The 27,807-nt window shown below is 46.6% G+C and overlaps 2 protein-coding genes across 5 annotated transcripts in view; one reads left to right on the top strand and one right to left on the bottom strand.

The window, feature by feature from the left end:
- Nucleotides 1–8,182, top strand: part of ATG4A (autophagy related 4A cysteine peptidase) — a 56,731-nt gene extending 48,549 nt beyond the window's left edge. The window contains exons 10-13 of the mRNA XM_027054934.2: nt 3,794–3,939; nt 5,036–5,092; nt 6,769–6,877; nt 7,654–8,182. Coding sequence (XP_026910735.1) covers nt 3,794–3,939; nt 5,036–5,092; nt 6,769–6,877; nt 7,654–7,724 — 383 coding nt within the window. The 3' untranslated portion in view covers nt 7,725–8,182. The remainder of the gene's footprint in view (nt 1–3,793; nt 3,940–5,035; nt 5,093–6,768; nt 6,878–7,653) is intronic.
- A 1,345-nt stretch (nt 8,183–9,527) lies between these two features.
- Nucleotides 9,528–27,807, bottom strand: part of COL4A6 (collagen type IV alpha 6 chain) — a 301,144-nt gene continuing 282,864 nt past the window's right edge. For 2 of the 4 annotated variants that reach the window (XM_053201527.1, XM_053201528.1), the window contains 15 exons: nt 26,106–26,169; nt 25,440–25,514; nt 24,829–24,936; nt 24,628–24,735; nt 23,972–24,043; nt 23,528–23,653; nt 19,437–19,553; nt 18,948–19,109; nt 18,657–18,755; nt 16,711–16,857; nt 15,885–16,001; nt 14,797–14,988; nt 13,412–13,698; nt 10,917–11,156; nt 9,528–10,681 (listed from right to left, as the gene is read on the bottom strand). In XM_053201527.1, the coding sequence (XP_053057502.1) occupies nt 10,643–10,681; nt 10,917–11,156; nt 13,412–13,698; nt 14,797–14,988; nt 15,885–16,001; nt 16,711–16,857; nt 18,657–18,755; nt 18,948–19,109; nt 19,437–19,553; nt 23,528–23,653; nt 23,972–24,043; nt 24,628–24,735; nt 24,829–24,936; nt 25,440–25,514; nt 26,106–26,169 (1,953 nt within the window). In that variant the 3' untranslated portion in view covers nt 9,528–10,642. Of the gene's footprint in view, nt 11,157–13,411; nt 13,699–14,796; nt 14,989–15,884; nt 16,002–16,710; nt 16,858–18,656; nt 18,756–18,947; nt 19,110–19,436; nt 19,554–23,527; nt 23,654–23,971; nt 24,044–24,627; nt 24,736–24,828; nt 24,937–25,439; nt 25,515–26,105; nt 26,170–27,807 lie in introns of all 4 variants that reach the window. The other 2 variants (XM_053201529.1, XM_053201526.1) reach the window with 1 other exon arrangement.

A 27,807-nucleotide genomic window follows, 5' to 3' on the forward strand; every position in this document is an offset into this window, starting at 1 on the left:
CATTTCTAACTAGGTGGTCCTGCGGCTGCTGGTGTACACACTGCACGTTGAGTACCAAGGGCCTAGACCCTTGGTTAGTGCTGAAGAGCACAGGGAAGGGGGCGATGTGGCCTGAAACTGGGCTTCAAGGAACATGAGCTTAGATTACAAGGGAGAGCCTCAGTTAGGCAAGAGCAAGCCAGAGCAGACCTGGGGAAAGGCACAAGGGATGTGCAGAGGAGAAGGTGAAATGGGCTTGGCCACCCTCCCCCCCCCCAACTCCTTGGAGATTCAGGGAGGTGAGGAGGGGGTGGAAACAGACATACCTGGCCTCATATGCAGTCTCCCAGTTATCAGCTGTGTGACAGCAGGAAACAAATATCAACTCTTCAGTCTCAGTTTCCTCTAGTGGAAAATAGGGCTGGGGCCCCTGGCTGGCTCAGTCGGTAGAGCATGTGACTCTTGATCTCAGGGTTGTGAGTTCGAGCCCCATGTTGGGCTTAGAGCTTACTTTAAAAAACCAAAAAGAGGGGTGCCTGGGTGGCTTAGTCGATTGAGCATCCAACTTCAGCTCAGGTCATGATCTCACAAGTCATGAGTTCGAGTCCTGAGTCGGGCTCTGTGCTGACAGCTCAGAGCCTAGAGCCTGCTTTGGATTCTGTGTCTCCCTCTCTCTCTCTCTCTGTCCCTCCTCCACTCGCACTTAGTCTCTCTGTCTCTCATAAATAAAACAGCAAAAAAAATTTTTTTAAGAAAAACAAAAAAGAAAATAGGCCTACCCCTTAACTCTCCGTGTTGTCACCTCACAGGGGAGCACTCAGCAAATAGCCAGGCATGTAGTATGCACTCAGTAAAAGATAGCCCCACCTTTCCTGACCCCCAACTGGTCTGGTCTTTGCTTACTCTTTCTTCTCTTTGAGGCTGTCTACACAGTTGCCTGAGCTCTCTATTGCTGCCATCTATTGGTCGAGCCCAAAACTACAGCTTGATGGAAAATTTGCAAACCATGGAGGCATTCGTTTCTTTCTCCAAGTACAAAATCCAGTATTTGGAGTTATATAAATTTAGACAGCCTCTGCTTCTAAATTTTTGGGATCCTGTCAAATACAATGTTGTAAAAAAGTCAATTTCCTGTATTTTGGTACTTAATCACAAGGCTGAAACAGATACTAAATAATTTTGGAGGGGGCTCAATGGAGAGTGTATGGGATTCCCGGGTACCCTGGCCTCGCTTTCCTCAAGTTACCCAGAGAGAATTTGCCAAGCTGGCATAGCCCTTTTGTTTCATGAGCCCATTGGGTCAGGGTGACTTGTGAGGGTTGACTACTCGTGAAAGGGGTGAGGGCAATCTTTAGTTCCCCAGAGAGAGGTTTACATAGTACCCATTTGCCCATTGGCTTTCATAAACTCTTTGCTTCACCTTCATTGGAGGCTCCAAAGTCCCCCTAAATCCCCTTTTCTGCCTTATCCCCTTACTGTATTCGGTTGGGGTTCCGGATTGTAAAATGCCTAAAAGGGGGGAACAGATGAGACCTGCCATTTTCTGAACAGCTGTCTTGTGTCAGAGACCCCGCCAAGTACCACTCCCCATGTAGGTAGGAAGGTAGGTAGGTAGGTAGGTAGGTAGGTAGATAGGTAGGTAGATATATAGAGAACATATACATATATAGTCCTATATAGAGATGTATAGATATAGATAGTCCTATATAGAGATGTATATAGATAGTTAGCATAATAACTCACAGCATAACTGTGAGTTAGAGCTTGTTATTATAGTGAGACTAAGAGTTAGAGGGATTGTTTCCTCAAGGCCACCCAGCTAGAAAGTAGCAAAGCCAGGATATAATCCCGATTTGGCCATCCCTGTTTACCATGCCACATTGCTTCCTGAGGGCCCTCTTTCTTGGTGGGAAGCTGGGGAAAGCTCTCAATGTGGACACTAAGGCCAGGATGAGACTCTGGCTCTCCAATTTTGCCTGCTTAGACAGGAGATGTTTGTCCCCTGTACTTGGGTAAAGAAAGGTTGTCACCTGAGATGTGTAGTGTGAGCCCTGTGTCTGCAGATGGTTGACCAGACTGCCTCTTACACTTGAGCCTCTTTAGAGACCTTGATTTAGTCCCCACATCACTTCTAGGGCTTCTTAGATATTCTCCTGTATCTCTTTTAAGCACTCTAAGGAACAGTGCAGCCTGCCAAGCTCCATCACACACACACACACACACACACACACACACACACACACACACACACAAGGCCAGAATCAGAGAGGACGCTCTTATTATTCCCAGCATCTTAACTTGAAACGCCCTGGTAGGATGCTTGATTCTAACCATGCTCTGGATCTCTATTTTATTGTGCAGAACTTCCTTTCCTTCTTACTTTTCTGTCGTCATAAGTAGGCTTCCTTCTAAACATTCTGGTTGTTGCTTTTCTTTGTGACTTCATGCTTTTTTGATATAACTGATCTCACCCACCTGTGGTCTAGGGGAAATATGTATGTTCCTTGACTTTCATAAAACAAGTCATATGGGGGCATTGATTTTCATATACTCTTAAACATGAATTTAAGGGAAATACTTTTGAGTCAAAGCGAGATACTTCAGTGGCCACCTTGTATTTGTATTGTATTTTAAGCATTTCACAGCAAAGAAACCTTCTGGTTCTTATAATGCCCTGTGAGGTAACTGGAACAGGCCTAGTAACCCCAGTTTAAAAACAAGAGAATTTAAGACCAATTGAATTGAATGGTTGCCCTTGGTCTGTGACACAGACAAGTTAAGCTACTCATCAGACATCAGAAACACATTCTTTGCCAGCACAAGTACTTAGATGGGGCCCAACACAGCCCTGGGTGCCATTCCAGGGAGATTCTTTGGGGCATCTCTTCCTACCATGCCCTCCAGCCTCAGGTAGATCTCTCTTTGGTTGCCTAACCCAGTCTATTACACAGAAGCCCACATGGCCCTGAGGCCTGGACAGTGAGGTTGGGGTTCCACCTTAGGAACTTTTGGCAGCTCAGCCTGCCTCTGATGAGCATTAGAGGGACTCTCAGCCTCTGGAATATCAAAGTAGAGCTTTTATTATTACAGACTCCTCCAGGGTCATCATTGGACTAGGCCTTTTCAATTTGACAAAATGTGGCTTTCCTCTCATTTGTAAAGACTGAACATGTTGAAGTGAATTCTCCCAGGGAGGCGTATGTGTACTGATGTTAAGGAGCCCAAGGCAGTGCTTTACAACAGGAATTACTAACTTGCTAACATTGACTAATTTGCTAGCTAAATCAAGACCAGAAGTCAGAGCCCTGGTATCCTATCCATTGCAGAGTCCTCATTCCCATTTCTTTTGAAGGCCAAGGCCTTTTTTCTTACCAGATGGGCTCTCTGACCGGAGGTCTGAGCACTGATGGTGTGGAGTGAGATGCTTTTCCATGTTGAAAGAGGCAGGAAGCTCCCCCTAATGGCACCTGGGCTCATGCCCTGGTGATCCTACCTACTGCCTCTTTGCTACTGCTGCTCACAGAGCCTGCCATGTCATCTGTGGTCTCTCATTCCTCAAACCATTTCTCAAACCTGTCACTCTCCATTTCCAGTCTTGGACCTTAAGGAGATGCAAATGCTAGGGCAAATCTTCTCATCAAATGATTGGACTTGGCTTCCTTCAAGCATGATCACCCAAGTTCGGGCTTTCTGTCACCTCATTCTCATTGTCACCAAGGGACAGGTTTAGAAAACCAGAGTGCCTCTCCCAAGGGCAGCAGTGAGGCCAGAGCCAGTGGTTCTTTCTAGATTAAGCATATCTCATTCCAAACAGGTGATGAGCTCATTTTCTTGGACCCTCACACAACCCAGACTTTTGTTAACACCGAGGAAAATGGAACAGTTGATGACCAGACTTTCCATTGCCTGCAATCCCCTCAGCGAATGAACATCTTGAACTTGGATCCTTCCGTAGCATTGGTGGGTATCTGAAGGTTAGGCGGGCCAAGAGATACAACAGCACCCTATTACAGATTGGTTCCTTGAGGGTCATCCAGGTTGCTAGGTAGGGCGGCAAGAATGTGTTCAGTCACCAACCCCTACAAGGGGTAGCATAGTATTGTGGGGAGGGGGTGGACCTTGAAGACAACTACTCGAGTTGGAATCCAGGCCCTGCCACTTACTAGCTATGGACTTAGTGGGAGTCTCTTAACTTTTCTAAGCCTCAGTCTTCTCATCCCTAAAATGAGCAAAACAATAGTTCCTTCACCGTAGGGTCATATGACATATACTGTGCATTAGGCACTCAGCGCAGTGCCGGGCACATTGTAAGCATTCTGTAAATAGTTATTATTAGTGTTACAGTCATTCCCCTTTTACTTCTTGCCCTCTAATTATTGCCACACAGGCACAGGGAATAAGGTAGGACATACAGAGGGAGGGAGGGATAAGAGGGCACCCAGGGGCACTTCTGCGTGCCTAGTGCTGATTTCTCTGGACACCCAATCCAGGAAGTTGCAGGGTTTCCCCCCTGGAAGGATGGCTCTGAGGATGGGGAAGGAGATTCATGGTCCCCTTTATTCTAATAGATAATTTCCTTAAGGTGAAAGCCATCTTATTAAGTACCGCCTCTAGCTAAAAGTACTATTTGGCTTATCTGTTGGTTTAGTTGACTGTTTTTTATGGATGTGTCTGTGCACTGAATGTGATGGAATTAACCCCATGCTCTGGAGATTGGACTTCAAGTTACTGTGTCTCATAGTATGAGGGGAGATGGATGGGGAAGGCCAAGGACAGGGAAAGAGGGAGAGGGAGGGAGAGAGTGAGGGAGGGAGAGAAAGAGATAAAGATGGAGAGGGAGAGATGGAATGAACAAGTAAATGTGTGTGTCCAGGTGAGGCAATGACCTAGGAGAGAGAGAAATCCTGCCAGTATTTTTCATTATTGCCAGAAGACACATCCATAGAGAGTGGCCCATATCACAGCTTTGGGCCAGTGGCTCCATCTTGCAGTGCATAGGGCCTGACTTAGTGCACCTGCCCACTTCTAAGTTGTGTTCTCTTGTTTCCCCCCCAAGGGATTTTTCTGCAAAGAAGAAAAAGACTTTGATAACTGGTGTAGCCTTGTTCAGAAGGTATGTATGTTTTTCTTAGTGTTAAAAACAAAATTGTTCAATAGGATTCCTTTTCAAGACCGTTTCTCATAGTAACCTAAATCTAGCCTGCTAGGACTTTATTTCAAGAGAGAAACTAAGATGTGGGGGTTATGCAGAACCTTGGGGGAACCAAAGAAAAACTTTGGGTTGAAATATGCTTAGTATGTCAAGTGAGTGATATTTTTAGCTAAGTAATGTTTCATCTCATTATGCCTACGAGTTACATGAAATAGTCATGAAATAGTCCATGAATATTCTACCAGTTTAACTTAAAAATGCTGATTTCATAGAGTTCAGCCTAAATTCTTCCTTATTCCATTCATAAGGCTGAAATGGTTGAAGGAACTAAACTAAAGTTTTTTATTTGTTTAGTGATCTGTTTACAGTTTCATATAGTCAATTATGGTTTAGGAAGCTTGTCTTTCAATTGTCTCATTTCTATAAAATACAGGCATGCTGCCATTAAAGGAAACACAATTTTCAGAAATCTGTAAATACCAAAGCAAGATATTCTTTCTTCTTGGTATTTTGTGTAAAAGGGTATTGATAGTATTTTGCTAGCTCACCAATCATTCTATCTGCCCACCCCATTCTCACTTCTAACACATGCCAAATATGTGGGTGACATTGATAAATGCGTATGGAAAGAATGGAGATCACAGGGAGAAGTTTAAAACGCCCTGGATGGGGTGGCAGGAGACATGATGTTCTCCTATTTGGAAAAAAAAAGTTGACAATATGGCAGCCCAGAGCCTCTTGCAAGTGTAAGAAGGGCAGATTTATCTTCACAAGAGAACAAATAATTTACACTAATGTCCCGAGCTGAATCTCAAACCCCAGTTAATAATTGGCTGAAACATAATGGAAAATCATTTTCTAAAGGCAATGCTTAACATTTCAGAATGCAGCAAAACTGTATTTATACCACATTTAAAGTTCAAATGAAGGGCGCCTGGGTGGCTCAGTCAGCTAAGCGTCCAACTTTGCTCAGGTCATGATCTCTCATGGTTCGTGAGTTGGAGCCCCGCATCGGGCTCTGTGCTGACAAACAGCTCAGAGCCTGGAGCCTGCTTTGGATTCTATGTCTCCCTCTTTCTCTGTTTCTCCTTCTCCACTCATGCTGTGTCTCTCAAAAATAAAATAAATGTTAAAAAACATTTTTAAAAAAAGTTCAAATAAATGTCTCTTGTGAGACTATGCCATCTAAATTAGGATGTATACCATAAGTGTTGGGCTAAAACCAAACCAAACCAAACCAAACCAAACCAAACCAAACCCATGTATTATCTTGGGGCAGATTTAATGTAATTAACACACATTTCTTTGGAGCCAACACTTCAGGAACTTAGCCCCGTATTGAGTTAGGCCCGTGCAACTGGCATATGACCTGAACCTCCTGATGGACCGTGGGCAGTTAGTACTGACCTTCCATCAGATACTCCCTCCATGGTCCTTCCTTCCTGGCCAACAGTATCTAGAGTTGAAGAGAGCTGGGTCTTCGGATGGGTCAAGGAGAGGATGGGTATGTTGGCTACAGCTTTGTTTTCACCTTTCAACAACCAGGTCCCTCTCATAGGGTTTGGGATCACAAATGGACAATTGAGCAGAAATGTAGTAAGTCTGAAGTGTTTACAACTGTTGCTGTGTTTCCTCAGGAAATTCTAAAGGAAAATTTAAGGATGTTTGAATTAGTTCAGAAACACCCATCACACTGGCCTCCCTTTGTTCCTCCAGCCAAGCCAGAAGTGACAACCTCTGGGGCAGGTAAGCCATTGGTCCGGGGCTCTTGGGCCAGCAGACCTAGGCGTAGCAGTTGTTTTATGAGACAGAAGCAATGGTGGCCCATGTTTCCATGGAATGTACAATTTCCACTCAGCTGGTCTGATCAAGGAATGATGACTTTAATCTACTGAGGAACTGATACTTATCAATTTCCAAGAGGGGCAGTAGAAGAAAATGAGCTCGATGCAAAAGTTCCTTGCAAAGTCAAAATGCCTAGAATTTTCATGGTCTGGTTCAAAAAACAAACCAGAGGCCATGGGTGATTCGAAAGCTACCTCAAAGATTACAGAGTCTCATCCTCATCACTATGAATAAGACTAGGTAACAAGTTCCATTATTTAGCTTCTTTATAAAGAATTTCTAGCACTCGTCAGTGACCCCACCTGTGGGTCTCCTCTACACATGCTTTTCTGCAGCAAAATTATTAAAATGTGCACAGTCTTGGGGCATCTGGCGGGGGCTCAGTTGGTTGAGCATCCAACTTCGGTTCAGGTCATAATCTCACAGTTTGTGAGTTTGAGCCCCACATCAGGCTTTGTGCTGATAGTACAAAGCCTGCTTGGAATTCTCTCTGTCTCTCTCCCTCTGTCCCTCCCCGACTTGTGTTTGTTCTCTCTCTCTCTCTCTCTTAAAATAAATAAATAAATAAATAACTTAAAAAAAATTAAAACATGCCCAGTCTTAACTACTGAGTACCATATGGACCACTCCAACCTAAGTGTCAAGCTTTCTTCTTTTTCATTTCCATATCCTGATAGAATTCATCGACTCTACTGAGCAACTAGAGGAGTCTGACCTGGAGGAAGATTTCGAAATTCTGACTGTATAGAATAATGGAACCTCATCTTGGTGATCTGTCTTCCACCTGGCACCAGAAGAACACGAAGCCCTTACATAACACTTTTCTAGTCAGCAAGTGCCTGATATGCCAACAGCATACAAACTTGATAGCAATCATGACTGAGCCAATCACCATTTCTCAGAAAACAAACAACAGCAACCCTTCCCCAGAATGAACTAGAACAATCATGGAATGTAGGAGCAGACAGATTAGGAGCTGTCCCTTGCTTCCCAGCTTGTCTTACCTGGCCACTGCAAGTCTTCAGCTACTGAAACGAGAAGGTGGAGGTCAGACAGCAACTCCCACCTTGCTTCCAGCACCAGCAGAGGAGAGATGGTTACCCTGTGCTTCTTCACCCTTTCAGGTGTGACCTCTTTGGGGCTAAATACTAAGAAGCAATCTATTCTCTTTCTCTAATAATAAAGTGATTGCATCAGGGAGAGAAAGTTCTTGTTAAATTATTTGAATATGTGTTTTAAATAATTATAATTTACATCAAAAATGTGTCAAAGAAACTATATCAAATGTGCACTCATTGGCCTCCTTCCTATTTGAGGGAACCTCACCATTTGATGGGTTACTGTCACCGTCCTTACTGATGTTTTTTGTCAGATGTCACCCTATCCTTAAATCAAATCATGATCGCTTAAATCAGGGGTTGGCAAACTTTCTGTGAAGGGCCAAATAGTAAACATTTTGGGCTTTGCAGGCCACGTGGCCTCTGTCACAGCTACTCACCTCTGCTGTTGAGGTGCAAAAGCAGCCAAATACAGCGTGCACACAAATAAACGTGGCTGTAAGCCAATAAAACTTTATTTACAAAAACAGGTGGCGAGCTGGATTTGGCCTGCAAGCTGTATAGTTAGCCAGTCACTGACTTAAATGTTGATTTGGGGGAACTAAAAAATTGTGTCTCAATTAGACTCCACTTTGGTTGGCAGTCATAATTAGAAAAAAATTATTCATGTGGTGACATTTAATCTTAAGTACATCAGATGCCATTCCAGACCACTTCAGGATGAGCAACAGAGTAAATCTTAAAATCTCTTCATCAAATTGGCTTTGCTAAACACTCTTTTGTGTGGATAAACCTCAAGTCCAAGTGGTGTCTTCCCATTTTCCTCTCCTTACCTGTTAACTTGTGTGCATTTCACCTCCCTCCTCCACCAAGTCCCAAGGAAGGCCAGCAACACAGCTTGAAAGCTCACACAAAACCCAAGTTTGCTTTGTTTTGCTTGTATATTTAGGAACATTAGAACATTTGTCTCCTTAAATTCCATTTTATTCTTTTTTTTTCCCAGTAGGTAGTATATTACAGTGGTTCAAAATTCAAAAGGTGCAAAATGGTATGCAGTGAAATGTCTGTGTCTCCCACAGGTCGGTTCCCTTCCTGAATGCTCCCAGTGTCGTTACTCTCGTTTATTGGCCCAGAATATCTATATTCTGCATATACAAATATATGCATATATGTCTTAGATTTGGTTTCAACAACCTCGTTTCTCTACTTTCGATTTGTCTATAAAGGATCCTGTAGACCCAGAGAATAAAAACCCATTTCTTGAACTCTAGCCTGGATAGGGCTAAAAACAGTTACAGGCATATTTTGAAACAAGTTGTAGATTGGTTGCCTTCAGCCATTTGACTTTAATTGTATTTTTCCTGCCTCAGTGTTTTCTTGTAAAGCTCAGCTTGCATTAATAGGCTCAGGGCGGTGCGGGGGTGGGGTTCACAAATTGTAGTGAGACGGACTTTAGAAAAGTTTTCATCAAAGAATGTCAAAAGAGTCAAATGTTGATATTTAATTCCTTTTATTTGCAATATACAAGGCTGGCACCATGCTTATTACTGAGATAGGAGGTGAAAGTAACAATAACACATATTATACTGATTATGCTTGGTCTGTGTTGGCACAGTTTACATAATATTTAAGGAAACAGAATCAGCTGGAAGGAATCACCTCATGTCAACATAGCTAAGTATTCTGGGAAAGTGATAGAGGAAATGGTGAAAACACATCCCCTGAATAGAATACAATATACTTTATAGTCAACTCAGGTTTTCTTTAGGTCTGCCAACTGCTAAAGAGAGGAGTGTGCTAGATTTTTATGAGGTTTAAAACCATATTAAAATTGTTTAACAGGCTACCTGTGAAAGAGCAGTTGGATGGACATTTTAATGGAAAGTCTCTAACAACAGCCTCAAAGCGCAAAGGACCCAACACACCGGATCTTCGATCTGCCACCTTGCACACATCTGGATGGCATTTGAAATAAACAGGGACTTCTGAGAAATTGAGCCAAGGGATTTGCCTTTGCCTTTTTGTTCCTGGAGTCAAAAGCAAAATTCACACCTCCTTACCCATCCACCTCTCTAACCCCAGCCTGGGAGAAAGGGCTGTGGTTCTCATTTCCCTTGGTGGGCCTGGATGCATTTGGGGCATCCTCTGCTCTACTCTGGACCAGGCCAAGTCCTAGGTCTCTGGCCGGGGAGGGAGCCAGCAAGGAGGAAGTGATTTGTCTACGATCCTATGAAGTTAATGAGCTCCCCTTCTAAGCATTATGGGGCCCAGTTGTGCTCACCCTCCAAGGAGGCAAAGCTCACCCCAGGCTACTGGCTGGCACCCCATTCCAGGTCTGCTGCCTGCCTAGACACAGTGCATGTCCTTGAAGAGTGAGAGCTTGCCCCATGCAGGCTTGAGCCATCCATGAACATTCAGCCAGAGGATTCTTGTTTTTAATGTGGAAACACTGTGTTCTGGTTTAAGCCAAATAATGCATGGTGCTCTCTGGACATAAAGAAATGACTTACCAGCTATTACAAAGACCTTTCTGATCAAGGCAGTGAGGAAAGCCAGTGGTCTAAGGAAGCAGTAGCCCAGTGGGTCTTTCTGAGGTAGCCATGAATAATCACACAAACATCGGAATCAAATGGTAGCACCAGGTTGACTGAAATGGGACAGCAGATCTCAGTAGGGTGAGCTCACCCATTGGGCCTGAGGATTGGGGCAACCAGTGTCCAGTACAGCCCAAATGAGACTCCAACGTACAACTTGACAGGTGGGCAATAGGGCTTGGGCCTTCCTTCTTCAGATCGTTGGGGTTTGTGAGGTGACCGTTGTGTGGGGGAGGGGAGGGCAAGTGGCAGGGTGGCAGCCCCCCCCTACAGGCTTTTCATACACACCTGGCAGCGGCTGACCCGGGTATGGAGCTGCCCAGCCTTCAGTGTTTCAGATACAGGTTCCTCCCTAAACTGCTGCCTCTCTTCCACTGTTGTCAGCCAGAAACTGTACTTGTTGGCAAAGTAGTGGCAGGTGCCCCGGGCCCCACTGCACTCGATGAAAGGAGTGGCACGAAAATCCTCCAGGCAGGAGCCGGGTGAGACCAGGGACTGGCCCCCGCCCTCGGCGCCAGCAGCAGTGTGCTGAAACAGACAGGGTCAAGTGTGTGAGCTGCACCTGCCATGGGAGGTGTGGGCCCTTCTGAAACGCTGGGCTCTTGGCTTTGCCCCAGCATCAGGAAAGCTGTGTTATAGTACCAGCGTCCGCTCATCCCTCCTTTGTAGCTCCTCAGGGCCAGGAGCGGCCCCTAGTGCCCTCCTAACCCACTGCATTTGGACACTGGGTACATCTCAGCCAGCGTCTCCCAAACTGCCGCTGTCCCACTGAGTTTCAAGGTGTGTTCGCTGCCTCTCCGTAAATCTCCACAGACAAATAAGTCTGAGAAAGGCTGGATTAAGGAAGATGCAATAGATTTTGGAAAGCAGGTCTTCTCAGGGCCCTTGTCAACTCCCAGCCCTTGGTGGTGTACTCCAAGAGAGAGAGCGCACAATGCTCCACAAAGTAGTGAAACCACAGGCCCCTTCCCTAGCCTATCAATAGCACTCTGAGTTACCTTTGTTAGAACTTATGTTTTCAGTCTGCACCACCCCCTTCAGGGCAACATGCAGTGTGTTTTGCTTGCTGAGTACAAGTGGGCATCGCATTTGGCCTAACGTCCTGGCCCTCACTTCAGGGCTCCCTCTGCATACAAGGTCAGGATTTCCCCATCAGTGCCACTCAGCCGATAGTCTCCAGTCACTGTACCCACAGTGGTCCCTGTGTCTCCACTCCCCATCCCCCCTCCTCTCTTCATGTCAGCTGGATTATTATCTGGACCACAAGAGGTGAGGAAGAGGCTTCATACACAGCCGGGTCAGCAAACGGCCAATGGGACAGATGGCCAAATAGGACGCTCAGGGATGGCATACTTTTTGGGACAGTTGGTCTCCATATAAGTGACCTTTCCTGATAAATGCAGCATCAGAGTTTTCCTCGCTTTGATCCTCAGAAAACTTTCTAGAACAAACAACATGCTTCCCTGACTTTCTAAATGGCAGACACTGTATATTTTACATTTTGCACATGACACAGGCTTATTGCTGTGAATGTTGGTTTTTGTGTTGGGCAATTGTGGAGGGGCCCCACACCAAGGGACACAGCTTGTGGAGTCCTTTAGGCCACCTCTGAATCCTTTTCTCCCTCATTTCTTGTCTTTAGTAGGCATGTCTTATTGCTTCAAGATGCCATACTAGGCAGTCCAAATTCCCACCCTTATAGGTCTTCAGGAAAATATAGATATTCTAGTATGATAGAATTATGTGTAAAGTAAAAGCAAAGAGATTCTGAATAAGATCTTAAGAGTGATCCCATAAGCAAAACAGGTGAGATATTGTAAAGCTTTTGTAGCATTCCTTGTGGAAGTTCAGGGGCCTTTCCAACGTATTTCCCGGTCTGGGTGGTGGATAGGACAGAATGATAGGTGAGGTGATTCTATATTCCTTTGGGATAAGCTGCCCAATTCACATAGAGCAAAATGACGAAGGGCCTCATTTCAGGTACGTGCACCAATGTGAGGAAGCCTAAGGCTTTGGTGCCTCTTCAAAGATACTTTCTCATCATGTCACCCCTGGCAATTTAGTAAAGAAGTTCTGGTGAGCCAGAGTACTTTGGTGGGTGCCACACTGGTTTTACCTGTGAGTTATTCTGGCCCTAAACCTGACTTTTTGCTCATTTAATGTCCCCCGATATTCATGGAATGTCATGGGAGGGACCTGATGCCTCCTTGGGCTTACAGACATTCTCAGCTCTTAGGAACACGACAGCCTTCCCACTGAGATGGAGAAGCAGCAAAAATCCCACCAATGAGGTACAAACACAGCGTTCCCTCATCTGAGTCTTTCATTAGGAGATGACAGTGGCCAGAGGGACCTAGGAGAGGGGGCAGAAGAGGAGAAATGTCCGTGCCCGGCCTGAGCAATGAGAGTATGTCCCGGCCTTCAGTGGGGACAGCCTCTCCCTCACTGTCCACCGGGATCAGGAGTTTCCTCCTTCCCTTGCTTGTGGCATAACTGAAGCAGGCATAAAGATGTTAGGGCCTTTGCTGGTGATTCATAGAAATTCTCATCCCTGGACCACTGAGTGCAAACTGCTCGATTCTATTCATAGAATTACCCATCATTTGTGCAGAGCTGAGCCTGCTTGGTCTTTAGTCAAGGCCAGTCCAAGCATGTTCCTTCTTTTCAAATTCTGTGGTTTCTATCTCATGCCACTTGAGGCTGAGGACCAGCTTGAAGCACCCTCCCAGGTCTCCCTGCAGTCCATCTCTACATTAGGGAAAGGGGGCAGTGCAGGGCCTTACCATGAGGAAGGAGTACCCAATCCAGAGGCTGCGCCAGCCCAGGGGGCACTGCGGGATGGTGATGTCCTGGCTGTGCACAGCAATGGCTTGTGAGGGTGCCTCACACACAGAACAGCGGCTGATGTACTGGGGAATCTGGGTCTGGCCGACGGGCATCATGGGAATGGGGGCGGTGGTGGACAGCCAGTAGGATTTATCATTGCGCCCAGCATAGTGGCACACTTCGTTGATGTTGCAATAGATGAAAGGCATGGTACTGAAGCGGGGCAGGCAGGAGCCAGCAAATCCTGGGAGGAGAAAAGGTGGGCAGGGGCAGGTAAGGTCTGGCTGAGATTATCCCCAGGGCCATTAGGACTGGACTAAATGGGTTTACGTGCAACTGCCTGGACTGGAGCAGGGGTGCCTCTCCTTACAATCCTGGCACACTGTACATACACTCAAGTCTGTGGGTCAAATCCTATTCTCAATGCACCAGGGAAGTTTGATAATGAAAAGAATCTTTTTTTAAGTTCATTTATTTTAAGAGACAGAGAGACAGACAGACAGACAGACACAAGCAGGCTCTGCACTGTCAGAGAGGATGGAGCCTGAAGCCAGGCTTGAACTCATGAACCATGAAATCATGACCTGAGACGAAATCAGATGCCTAACTGAGCCACTCAGGCACCCTGAAAAGAACGTTTTTATAAGCCATGTAACAACTCCCTAATTAACCTGCTTTGTAGAACTAGCATTTAATAGACCGAATCTGCTGTTCACAGTCTGCACACCTGTAGACAACACAATTAATTATTGGGTAATCACTGTTGCCCCACAGGTCATCTCATTATTACTACTACTAATCGCTAATGTTTAATGGATACCTAATATGCCAAACATTGTTCTAAGCAGTTTACATTGGGTGATTCATGCAACTCTTACACCACCCTATGAGATAGGTTCTAGAACTAGCTTTGTTTCCACTAAGGGGGAAGTGGAAGCTCAGAGAGGTTGAATAACTTGTCCAGGGTACCCAGCTAGTAAGTGGTAGAGTCAGGGATTAAAAACATTTTTTAAATGTTTTTATTTTTCAGAGAGAGCACACACAACTGAGCAGGGGAGGGGCAAAGAAAGAGAATCCCAAGCAGGCTCTGCGCTGCCTGACGTGGGGCTCAAACCCACGAACTTTGAGATCACGGCCTGAGCCAAGATCAAGAGTCAGACGCTTAACCCACTGAGCCACCCAGGCACCCCGGAGCCGGGGTTTAAACCTAGGTGTGCCTGATGCAACAGCTGGTGCTTGTTACCCACCACCAGTGGGCCCACCTAGGGCTGGGAGGACTGAAAAGGGTGGCTCTAGGTCCTTGGGATGGATGGCCATGGCTGGTGTCAGAGCCGGTACTTACCCAGGTCCTGGTTGTGGGCTTTCTCCTGCCCCTCCACGAACAGCAAGCTGTAACCCACCCACAGCTGGCTCATCCCGACGGGACACAGGGGCACCTGTTCCGACTGGCTGTGCTTCACCAACGTGTAACCCACTCTCGCGCTCTGCCCAGGCATTCCAGCCGTCCCGAAGGGACCCTTCTTCCCTGGAGCTCCTGAGAGGGAGAGAGCAGAAAAGGGGCGAGCCAGTCATAACAGCAGCTACTGACGCTGTGCTGAGCATTGAGCAGGGCACATTGTATACACACGCGTGTTAGCTCACCGGATCCCCTTATCACTCCAGTTTGTAGATAAGGAAACAGGCTCAGAAGTCCCACAGCTGGTAAGCGGTAGACCTGGAATGCCAACTCAGAGGAATCCAGCTACGGAGTCCCGTGTTTGAAAAAGCATGCTATCCAGCTTCCCTCCCACAGTCACCTGGCCTTGGGTCCTCTACAAGGGGATGAGGGGGTGGAGGGGGCTACTTCTTGGACCCTGCAGGCTCTCACAGGACATAAGTATACCTGCTGAATCTGAGGCAGCAATAGCAGAATTAGGGTTGGCAGGACAAAATCACACCCTCTCTCCCGCCCATGCAACGTGGCTAATCACACCACTTTCCCACCGAGCCTCGGAACTGTTCTCTACTCAGGACAACTGGTTTGCCATCTCTGATATAAAATGGGAGCTAAGTAGTGGCCATACATTATCTCGAATTTTCTTGTCCTTTGAATCATCCCCTGCCCATCCATGTCAGAATCTGTGGGCAGAATATGGGCAGTGAGGGGCAGGGGTGGGGCATACTAGAGTATAGTCACAGCTCTCAAGAGCTGGAAGAGAACCCAGAAAAGGATTTGAAAGAGTCCTTTGCCTTCCAGAATGTAGGGCTCTAATCCTTCACAGGCTCAGAGGTGGGTGGGAGCGAATGGAATACAGTTCGGTTTTCCAGGCTCTTCGTAGTGCCAAACTTTACTTCCAGGTTTCCTGTTTCTCAGCTGTGAGATTCTGGCTCACCCCAAGGCCTCATACCCTCACAGAAACCCTCTGCTCCCTAGTGCTGACATCACCAGACCTTCGAGTCCTGGAGGGCCTTGCAGTCCAGGGAGACCAGGATCACCAAGAGGCCCAGGTGGGCCAATGAGTCCGTTGAGACCATCTTTTCCAGGGATGCCAGGTAATCCTTTGGAGCCTGCAAGGAGAGAAGGCTCACAGCAGCATACTCAATGGGGGAGGTCCAGAAGAGCCACCCCAGAGGAAAAGGACTCATGTGTCATGCCCAGGACTCACCAGGAGAGGGCGCACTTGCCATCATTTTAGAGCCCTCAGAGCTGAGCCTCCCGGGGCTAGTCCTTAGATGGAGTCTGGACATCTGTCCTGGGACCACCACTCTGAATTTAGCCTTTCTGAGCCGCCTCACACCTATTTCCTCCTTCCTTCCTCTCCTCCTCCCAGCGACGCATACAATGCACAGAACCTGCCAGCGTCCCTTGTCAGAAACGAGGACCCCTAGGCCCAGAGAGACTACTAACTTACCCCAGTTGGTGCAAAGCTGGGATTGGAAGCTGGGTTTCCTGTCCCCCCCAGCCCTGGGCTTTCTCCATTGCTCTTTATCCCCCACCACACTCTCACCTTCCCTCAGCAGCACATGAGAGAGGGACAAGCCGGCTGGAGTAGTTGCTATGCTCTGCCCACACATTCTCTAAAGCCAAGTAGAACTGCTGACCCAGGTGGCCCCCCTTCCTGGCAAGAAGCTTGGGAGCTTCATGAAGGACCAGAAGAGATGCTTGATGTGGGTGCCCCCTTGGGGCTGGAGTTCCCAGCCAGTAGCTTCAGCTTCTCAGCCAAGGCTATCTTAGCTCCCTGAGAAGTCCCCTTTCTCTGGTGCTGGTGCTCCTTACCTTGTAGGCCTACAGGGCCTTGAACCCCAGGGTCTCCCGTGAGGCCAGGGATGCCATCCATGCCCGGTTGACCCATGGGTCCAGGAGGAACCTGGACAGCTTCTGCAATTGGTGTTTGTCCAGGAGCACCCCGGGGTCCGGAAAAGCCTGCAGGCAAGCGGGGGACATGGAAATAGCAGGTAAAGGCAAAGGAGGCATGGGTCCCCAGAAGCCTTCCTTTCCACCTCACAATCACCAGCTTTCTACTTTTCCCGTCCCCCCTGCCCCACCCCACAGTGCCCATTAGACACCTCTGGGGTGACTGCCACCATGCTTTACACAATGTCCCCCTTACGGATCTATCTCCCCAGTGAACTGGGAGATTCTTGAAGGCAGGGAATGGGTTATATTCATCTTGTTTCCTCAGGACCCAGCACAGAGACTGGTACATGGTAGGCAAGTCAGGAAATGTTTGTTGCAAATAAGGTGGGCTGAGATTTGGCTCAGGGCTGGGATGGTTGGTTTATTCACTTACTGGTCAGAGAACAGGGCCAAGGAGGCCAAGGGGATGCATCCAACCTCAGAGATTCAGTTGGCATCACAGCCTAGGACCCTGAGCCTGGCCTGTTGGTTTACTAAGAGAAGCCAAACAAGTCAATTCGCTTACTAATTCATTGAACAAATATCTCAAGTGCCTACTATGTGCCACACCCTGGTAGATTAAGGGATGGAGGAGTGAATAAGACAGACCTGTTATGGGGATTATGGTCTGGTGATAAAGATGAAAAATGCATAACCTGACAAATACCATTAGTCTTACTGCAAGTTGTGAGAAGTGCTACAAAGGAAATGAACAGTGCAGTGACAGCGACAGGGAGCAGAGGGCGCTATGGAGTGGAGAACCTGTTTAGAAAGAGTGACAAGTGGCCCCTTACAAGCAGTGACATTTAAGCTGAGGCCATTAAGGAATAGAAGGCATGGGGCGCCTGGGTGGCTCAGTCGGTTAAGCATAGGACTTTGGCTCAGGTCATGATCTCCCAGTTCATGATTTCAAGCCCCACATCGAGCTCTGTGCTGACAGCTCAGAGCCTGCAGCCTGCTTCAGATTCTGTGTCTCCCTCTCTGTCCCTTTCCTGCTCGCTCTCTGTCTCTCTCAAAAACAAACAAACATTAAAAAATTTAAAAAAAAGAAGGACCTGGGGCGCAGAGGGGCAAGAGTATTCCAGGAAGTAGAACTAGCATGTGCAAAGGCCCTGCAGTCAGCCCTGCAGAAAGAGGCTTGTGTGGCAAGAACAGGAACACAAAAAAAGAAGGGCTATGATGAGGATGAAGAGGGAGGTATCACATAGGACTTTGTGAGCCATAGTTTATTCCTATGCTATGGGAGGCCAGGGGGTGATTTATGTTTTTTAAGATCCCTCTGACCACTTTGTGAAGAAATAATTGTTGGGGGAGATGCACAACAGAGGAGGAAACAGAGAGATCAGGTAGCAAGTCACTGCAGTGATTCTCACGCGAAATGTCAGTGCCTTGGACCTGGGTGGCAGCAATGGAGGTACTTAGAGGTGAGCAGATGCGAGGCACAGTTAGGAGACGTGACCCTCAGGGCTTGCTAATGGATTGGGTGCAAGCGAGGGGGATGGTGGTAAAGGATGGAGAGTGTCGTTCTTCCTTTCTGGATTGAGGAAATGGGTGAGTGGTGATGAGTGCAAACCCAATGCCTGCCGATGCAGAAAGAATGTGGAGGGGAGATCAGTGGGCTGGACCCATGGTGGCAATGGTCTTCAGTCCTGGGAGCTGATGGAGGCAGAGATATCCTCAAGGTGGAGAAATAGCCTCCAGGGAGGAGCTTCATCCTGCTGCCCCAGACATCCAGGCTTTCTTAGCGTGAGTCCTATAGGACAATTACCCTCAGACCCATCCCTCGAGGGAGCTCTGGATCAGCTGGGTACATGTTCTTAACTCACCTCTTGGCCCTGCCTTCCCCTTCATCCCGGGAAGTCCTGGGTCTCCAGGTGGCCCAACCTTGCCTGGAATCCCCATGAAGCCAGGCTCACCTCTCATGCCTGGTAAAGTCCAAAGGAAAGCAAGTCAGGGCCTGGCATGGTGGTGCTGGTGGGGGTTGGAGGGGTTGAGACTAGACAGATTTGAGGGAAAGAAGAACATTCTTAGCTGGCCTGTCTTCACAGGGCTGCAGGACGGAGCTGTCTCTAACTGCAGACTGGGTAAGGGCCCAACAGCCAGCCAAGCAGCCATACCTTTCAGTCCTAGCTCTCCAGGAAGGCCAGAGAAACCTGGAATTCCTTGGTCTCCCTTGGGCCCTTGACGGCCAGGAATTCCAGGGAAGCCAGGGTCTCCAGGGTAACCTTGATCAGAGGATAGCCCAGGGGGCCCTGGGGGCCCTGGAGGGCCTGGGCGGCCTAGGGATAAGATCAGAGAGGAATGAAGGCAGGTGAGAAGGAGGTGGCCACCACTGAAGGCCTCGGGGCTAATAGCAAGCCAAAGCCTGTTCCCAGGGCAGAGAACATTCCTTTGCTGCATCTGGGGTCCCAGTGCCTGGACCTTCCCAAACCCTTTTTGCAAATACAGCCCTTTGCAGTCCCCTGTGTCCCTGTTGGGGGAGGGACATGAGGCCATGCAGGCCCATGCACATCCAGCAGTAGGAATGGGGCTGGACTGTATTAGGATCTCCCCAAACTGCGGACAGAAGGCAAAGGCCAAACCTCTTTTGGGTTTCCTGTCTTTACCTCGCTCTCCATCTAGGCCTGGTCGCCCGGGTTCGCCAGGCTGTCCTCCTATGACTGAAGGCAAGGAGAGGCCTGGGGCACCGGGCAGACCAGCAGGTCCCTGGAAGCCTGGGAAACCTGCAAATAATAAATAAAAGGGGCTGCATGGGCTTCGTGTGGCCAAGCTCTCAGAGAAAATGGAAATTAAAGCAGAAAAAGTGGAAGCGGCTAGATAGGGGGCCAGACCGGAGAACGCCAGCAGAGGGCGCTCTCCCTTCAGTCTCCCTTTGCAGCCGGTAGAGGAACACGGGTCTCACACACGCTGACACACAGGGTCTCAGCGACTCCGGGTTCCCTGTGCCCCGTCCCCCGCCGACAGCAGGCGCCGTAGTTCATGGGGATGGACCTTTGGAAAGTTCTAGCTCCCAGCGTCGCTGGAAATGAAAATATTTTAGACAGATTTCCCTCAAACCGGGAAGAAAAGAAAGTATGACTGCAGCACCTGGAACTGAAGTCACACATTTTCATTAAATTAGCCAGTTATGTCTGATGGTGCCCAGAGAAGGTTACAAACTGAGGTGAGGCACCGGCTCCAGCGAGTCCGAACAGACACCTGCTGGGTCAGAAATGGAGGTTGCAAGGACGCTGTGACTCCCAGTGTCTTCTAGGGCTAATTTCTGGGTCTTCTAGGCAAACTCAAAAATGCTTTTATAGGTAATTCATGATACCAGCTGAGTGCTTGCTTAATTGCCAATAGAACAAATTTGTCTACACTAAATCCCTTCCCCCTTTTTGGTCAAAGAAAAAAGCCATTTATTAGAGTAGATACAAGAATACTTGTTTGCTCACGTTTTAATACTGCGTGTTTTATGTTTGCGGAGCGATGTCTACTGTAATGTTCAAAACCAAAAAATTTCAACTGCTTAGGGAAGATTTATTTAACATTCACACGTCAACTACATACATGGAAACTATATGGGAAAACACATCGAAGCCATAGATACAAATGTAGAAGTCCATATTATACTTCTAGTATGAAAGAGATGTATTTATTATTTTGGTATCTTCTAGAAGAAATTCAAATGAAGAGAAATAGATTCACACTGGTTGATAAAGTATTCTGGGGGTTGAGATGATTTTTGTTTGTTTGTAACAATAAAATCCAAAAAGATTAGTGTGGAGTTATATTTTTCTGACAAGGAAGCCAAAAATATTAATGTTGAGTTTCTCATATTTAAGTAGAGAAATGGCAAATCCATAAAAACGTGTAAAGAAAGATGGCAGATTGGTTAATTCAGGTGTTTTTTTAACAGCTCATTTGTTAACTGAAAGTTGAGGAAATATAAAGAATAAAAAAAGAAATTTCAAGAAAATTCTCCAATTATTATAGATCTGGAAAAGAAACAAAAGGAAAACAAAAAGAAAAACTAGCTTCAAAGTCACATGGTGCTACTTTTAGTATGGTCAGTTATGTCTCGATGAACCTTTGAAGTATTTTTCTTTTTCACAAGGGTAAAAATCTGAAAAGAAAGACATATTGTTTTTTTTCCTGAAAATATACCTTTATATATAATACATATCTATGCTGAAATTAAGTGAAAACCAATAAATAAGACATCATATAGTAGTGTGGGCAGCACACAGATTGTTAGAAGCTCCCATAGCAGTTTTTGGAGCTGCCTTCTTTTTTTACCTGTTTCTTGATTTTAGAATTACACCAATATATCATTAAACCTGAAACACAGGTAATTCTGATCTCAAGTAGTAAAAAAAAAAAAAAAAAAAAAAAAAAGCTCGCATATTTCTTTAAGAATGAGACACTTTAAATGAGCACATGAAAATGCACAATGGCATGTTTTTCCAAATCATTTCGGTGTCAGAGACTTAAAATAATCCCTAGGGGCACTTGGGTGGCTCAGTTGGTTAAGTGTCCAACTTCAGCTCAGGTCACGATCTCATGGTTTGTGAAATGGAACCCCGCATCCGGCTCTGCTCTGACAGCTCGGGGCCTGGAGCCTGCTTCCCGATTTTGTGTCTCCTCTCTCTCTGCCCCTTCTCCTCTAATACTCTCTCTCAAAAATAAACATTTAAAAATTCATAAAAAGACAGAAAACCCTAAATACACAAATGCAGCTTCTAAATATTTAGTGCAAATATGAAAATGAATGGCATAATTCAGAATTATTTAGATAAAGGTATTACAGGGACAAGGATCGCTTTTGGAAGTTTGCTTAGGGGTAAATCTTCATTTTACACTGATTTCTATGATCATGTCAGAGATAGGTTCCTCTGGGGGGGGGTATGATATTTGCTGTATACTTTTAAAACATTATTTTAATTAGATACTGAGAAGAGCAGAAGAATATTTATAAATCATAAGTAAAAAATAACCCAGATACAATGAACACCTCTGTTCAAATGACCCAATTTAAGAAAAAGAAGATAACATTACCTTTGAATTTCTGTGCATGCCCTTTACAGATCCTACCCTCTTCCTTGACTCTCGGGGGCAACCACTCCTGAATTTTGTGTTCAGCACCCCCACGCTTTGCCCATGTATATCTGTGTCCCTAAACAACATATTGGTTGTTTGCATTTATTTATAAACTTTTAACAGTGGGATCATACCCAACGTATTTCTCTGCGACTTGCTTTTTTTTTTTAATCAACATTATGTTCCTAAAACATATCCATCTTGACATGTGCTGTTTACTGAATTTGTAATTGTGATTTTTATTACCTCAGACAGCGAAAGGAAATGGATAATTTAATGGCCAGGCATTCATAGTCAAGATTTGAAAACATTTGGGTTTTGCTTCTATCTGAGTCCCCTCTTTGCTACCTCCTGTGAAAGAAGCCACACAATCTCCCTACAGGCTCAGGCTGTGTTTGAGCTTTCCCTCTGGAGAAGCTGCTGGCTTTCAGAAAAGAACAGGTTTGTCCAGACCAAAGGAAAGAGTAAATGCAGACAGAGCAGATGCACCAATATAAAATCCAGCAGAAAATGAATTAATGTAGGAATTAGATCCTGGAAAACATACACACATTATACAACCATGCACATAAACAAATAAAGTGTGGTAGGACCTCAAGCCCTAGAACTATAACAGAGGAGCAGAGCATTTTGCAAACATGATTTCCTCAGGTACCACGCAATGATATACTGGGCAACATTTCTTGAGTACTTACAATGTGCCAGGTGCTGCACTAAGTGCTTTTATACGTATTACCTCACTCCTCATTGATTCTCCACCAAACCTGTGCAGTAGATTCTCTTATTATGCCCATTTTACAGAAAAGGAACATTAAGAGTTCACTGGGGATTGAGGGACAAGTAACTTCCTTGTTCAAGGTCATACAGCTAGTGAGACGTAGAGCTGGAATTTGAATCCAATGGTCTGATTTCAGAGCCCATACTCCTAGCTGTGATGCTACATTGAATTCATTTCCTGTTTTACATTGAGTGCAATGTATATGGGTCTTCAGAACATTTCTGAGGAGAGTTAAAGAATCAGAATTAATTCTATTTGTGAGGTGGGTAGAGGGAGGCTCAGAGACTTCAGAGGATATGATGAGTCAGGGGCCAAGATCAGGGCAAAACCTGTTTGCTAGTAACCTATGAATCCTAATTGAGTGCTTGTGTGTGCCTGTCCTAGGGAGACATTTATCCTCTTAGTCTTGGGCTCCTTCCAGCAGCCGCACTGTCTTCTCAGGGCCTCAGGAGGGCGATCCACGCTGGACATTGAGGAACTTCTGGCAAATCTCTTGCTAAGTGGACAAGCCCTGTCCCTCGGGGCCATTAATCTCAGGCTTTGGCCAAGTGGGCAAGACAGACCCTGAGGTTAATAAGGGAGAGCAGGAGGGAACTCACTAGACTATTCCTTGACACTCCTTCCAGGAAAGCCCTAGCATTGTAGCATGGCCTCCCTTCTCTTTTTCAGAAGTCAGTTCCACTGGGTTCTGAGATTCCCCAGAAGTGTGAAGACATGCACAATCCCCAGTGAACTCTTAACTCTCAACCCTGTAAGCCACATGGTCCTGATGAGCCCCAGCCTTGGCTCCCTAGCCAGGCCTTACTCAACTTCTATAAGGCCTGACTTGGGCCCACTTACCTCGACCACCTCTCTGTCCTTTCACTCCTGGCTTCCCTGGGGCTCCGATGCCAATTCCTGGAGAACCTTTTTCCCCTTTGGGACCAGGCAGGCCAGCTGGCCCAGGCACACCGGTTATACTAGGTCCTAGGAGGAGAAGCAGAAAGAGGAGGACAGAACTCAGTGCACGTGAGGCCTTCATGCCTCGCTCACTTGCTGGAGGCCTGCCTGACATACACGAGAAGCTGAATACTGACAAAACAGGAAGGAGAGCTCATTCTGGATAGAAAGACAGACTCTTTCTTCCTTTCTCCACAAATCAAGGCACCTCAAATTGGGGGCTGGCAAGGAGATCCATGAGTTTAAGGATATAGGATACAACACAGTTGAGAACTCATGGCCAGTCCTTGCCAGCCTTCTGGAAGAACTGGCACTCTCCTGCTTGCCCTTGAGGATCTTCCTAACCTGGAGTTCCATGGGTTCCCTTGGTTCCTGGAAGCCCATTCAGTCCATGTAAACCAGGAAGTCCAGGGAAACCTGAGGGGAGAGAAGATCAGAAATGGCTCCAGCAACTCTGAATCAGGAAGGGTCCACAATAGGTCTTGCCCCCAAGGGCACTGCAAAGATTGCGGTCTTCCTAGAGGCATAACTTAAGGCCCTCAGGGAGACCGAACCACCCCTAACCTCCACTCTCCACCTTTGCTTTTCCTGACTCTCAGTAGAAACCAATACAGCTTTAAGAGCAGGGTGGTAGATAATTACATATCTTCAAGAATGCCAAGTGGCAATGCCAAGGTCTTGAGTTGCCAGCTCCCAGAGACTCACTGCCCAATCTTGAAGTCAGGGAAAGGCTATATATACCAGGACAACAACTTTCCTCGCTAACTCTTCTCTCCATGGATTCCATGTTTTCCTCTTCCCATTCTTGCTTGCCCTCCATTCCTCCTCCTCCTCCTTCCCCCTTCCCATTATCTATCACACGGCCCCATCAATGACTCCCCTGGATGTGGCTTGCCCCAGATAGTGTCTCGCAATATAAAGTAGTTGCTGTTCTTTTTTTTTTTTTTTTGGTGGGGGGGGAGCAGAAACCCTCTCCCCACTTCCTCCTCTAAAATACATACCTTTGGTTCCTATTAGGCCGGGGGCTCCCAGGGGCCCAGTGGCCCCTGGATGGCCTGCAGAACCCGGTAGCCCTGGATTTCCTCTCATGCCTGCAATCCCAGGGAGTCCTGAAAATGAAAGCAAGGTAGCGGGACAGAAAGGGTCATGGCTTAAAGCTAACCCTTACTTTATCAGAGTAAAGTCGTCCTGTTGCACAATACCTGGGGAGCCAGGAAGGCCAACATCTCCAGAAATACCAACTTTGCCATCTTCACCTTTGCTTCCTGGGAAACCCACATCACCAGCTAGTCCATCTTTTCCTTTCACACCTACAAAATCAAGAAAGATGCTGAGTGATTAGGCCACATTTTGGGCAATGTATTTCTCCAAGGGAGGGAGGGAGTGAGCAGGAAGGTGAAGCCATTTGACCTGCCAAGAGAGCTAGGTCCAGTGAAACAACTCTGAAAATGATGGTGGCAGCTGTAACTTCCCATTTGAAAGGTGCTGCCCGCTAAGGATAGTAAACTTGTTCTCGAGTGCCCCCAGAAGTAGGAGCAATGGGTAGAAATGTTCAAGAAACTGTTTAGATAACAATAAACTAAGGAGGTTGACGCCATCATCTCAAAGGTCTTATTAGACTTATCTCCATGAGTCTTGAAGGAGGAACAGGCTAGTTTGCTTGGGGAAGCTGTGGGCTGCCAGTCAGGTAGGAATGTTTCTGCATTGGACTTGCAGAACTTGCAGAACTTGGGGTTGACCTCCCAAGTTCCTCCTGATCCTCAGTGTGAAGGAGTCTGTGAAACACATGAGGTCAAAAGTACAGTGGACTTACCTTTAAACCCAGATTCTCCAGGTTGTCCCTTGAGTCCCAGGCTACCGGAAATTCCAAGGGTCTGGCCTTGATCTCCTGGGGATATAAAGATATTGTTGAAGTGGTCAGGAGAAGCTATAGCTCATTTTGTAGCAGAGATCTTTTGATGGCAAAACCTTTTCAGATTCCATGTAGACAGAGGAGATCTTTGACAAAAGTATGCAGTGGGTAGAAGGTAACCAATCACCAAAAAAAGGCTGGGATGCTCTCAGCCTACTGGCAAGAAATGCTGCTACAGGAAGCATATCTCCACTGGGAAGACATTGCTAGTTTCAGTATGGGCAGGGAAGATGATAGAAGGAGGGGCATCAGAACATCACCAGAATGGAACAATGATGGCAACAAGGATGGGAACTTTTCCTGCCCAGTGGGCTGGGTTCAACAGGGGAAAAGACTGTCTAGAGCCGAGGTTCTCCTCTGTTGCTGAGTCTGGAAGGCACGTGGGTCAAACCACTGTTTGTCACATGTCTATGAGGAGTAGAGACTGCAAATGGGGTTTGGCCAAAGGGGAAATGTAAATCAATTCACTTTCCTTTAAACACAGAGCTTCCTTCCAGAAGAGCCCTGCACCTGCTAGAAATCCACCTTGCTCTGGAAAAACACATTAAAAGAGAAAACGTTTCTCACCTTTTGAACCTGGGAGACCAGATGCTCCTGGGAGTCCAGGAGCTCCATTGAGACCCTGTGAACCCTTTGAAGCAATATGTAAATCATTATTTCTGCCCACTGCTCAGGGCCTCCCATGCTCTCACCCGCCCCCCCTCCCTGAACTGCTGCCTGTATGCTATGGCAGGGGTGAAGTGGGTTGCGGGGTGGGGGGCATCCTCCAGAAGGGAAGGTGATGAGCAAAGGGTAGAAATGCATACTCAGATGTTTTAGGGGAGGGATTCTTTCTGCAGATGAATCCTGGTCTCGTCATTCATCACTTCCCAATGCCTATCCGAATTGGAATCTTGGGAAATCAGGTGTGGCTGTTCTGGCAAGTCTCTTACAAAACACAGGACGTGACAGTCAGGCCAGGTACTGCAGGTGCACTCTGGAGCCATTATGCACAAGAGGAAGTATTGCTTCACCATGCAGAGCTATAGCCCTCAGCCACAGATTCTGTAAGCTGTGGCTTCCTGCAAGGAAGCAGTTAGCAGGCTGTATGTGTGTATACTGGAATCTGAATTTGGGCTAATGTTACCATTTTCACAGGATAAACTGACTTTATGACTAATGTCCAACACACTATCGGAGTCTGGGAAGTGGGCATGTCAGCTGCTATCAGTATAGTTATTCCTCTGCTATCTGGTATAGTTTTGATTTGTTGCGATGTCCCTACTAAAGACATACACTACCTAGTGCCTTGGGTGGGAGTCTAAGCTCTGGACCAGGTCACTGTGCTCACTGACCCACTACCTAGGATACCTCCTACATTTGCCTTACTTTTTCTGCACAGTGGGATATCTGCTAATTCTGAGCCTTTGCTCATGTTGGGACCCCTCCCACTTTGACTCCATTCCTCTTAGTGCATGAGTAGCAAGGACCATCCAGCTGAGAATGATTTCTTTTGCAGTTGCTTCAGGGGTGTGTGTGTGTATGTATGTGTGTGTGTGTGTGTGTGTGTGTGTGTGTGTGTGTTCTCTCCATCAGATGGACTGAGACTTTTAAAGGACAGGGACTTTGGGGCACCTTGGAGGCTCAGTCGGTTAAGCATCTGACTCTTGATTTCAGCTCAGGTCATGATCACATGGTTTGTGAGTTCAAGCCCCACATCAGGCTCTGCACTGACAGTGTGGAGCCTGCTTGGGATTCTCTCTCTTCTTCTCTGCCCTCCCCAGCTCGTGCATGCTCTATCTCTCAAAATAAATAAATAAACTTAAAAAGATAAATAAAGGACAAGGACTTTGCCTATAAGGAGCACAGGTGTTCTGTGACCTAGTTCATTCAGCCCCTTCAATACTGCTACAAGTATTGCTACTACTTATTTAGAGCCCACTATTTGCCAGATACTGTGCTAATTGCTTTACACATATCATCTCCTTTAATCCTCACTGCTGTCTGAAGGAGGTTTGAATATTGTTCCCATTTTGTGCATATGAGAAAAGTGAGGCTCAGGCAAGTTAAGCCATATGCAAAGAATCATAGAGCTAATGAGCCATGGAGCTGAGACTCAAACCCAAATGAATCTCATTGCTACCCCTACTCTACCATCCTGCCTTTTAAGAACCCAGACAAGCTGGTTTGATTATTTGCCAATCGTTGCCTTGCATGGAAGCAGCAATGACCTTCCTGAAATCAAAAAATATCCAGAGGCCTGTACCAAATCCTTATGATGTGCCAGGCT

This window comes from Acinonyx jubatus, chromosome X (assembly GCF_027475565.1).
Source record: "Acinonyx jubatus isolate Ajub_Pintada_27869175 chromosome X, VMU_Ajub_asm_v1.0, whole genome shotgun sequence".
Lineage (NCBI taxonomy): Eukaryota > Metazoa > Chordata > Mammalia > Carnivora > Felidae > Acinonyx > Acinonyx jubatus.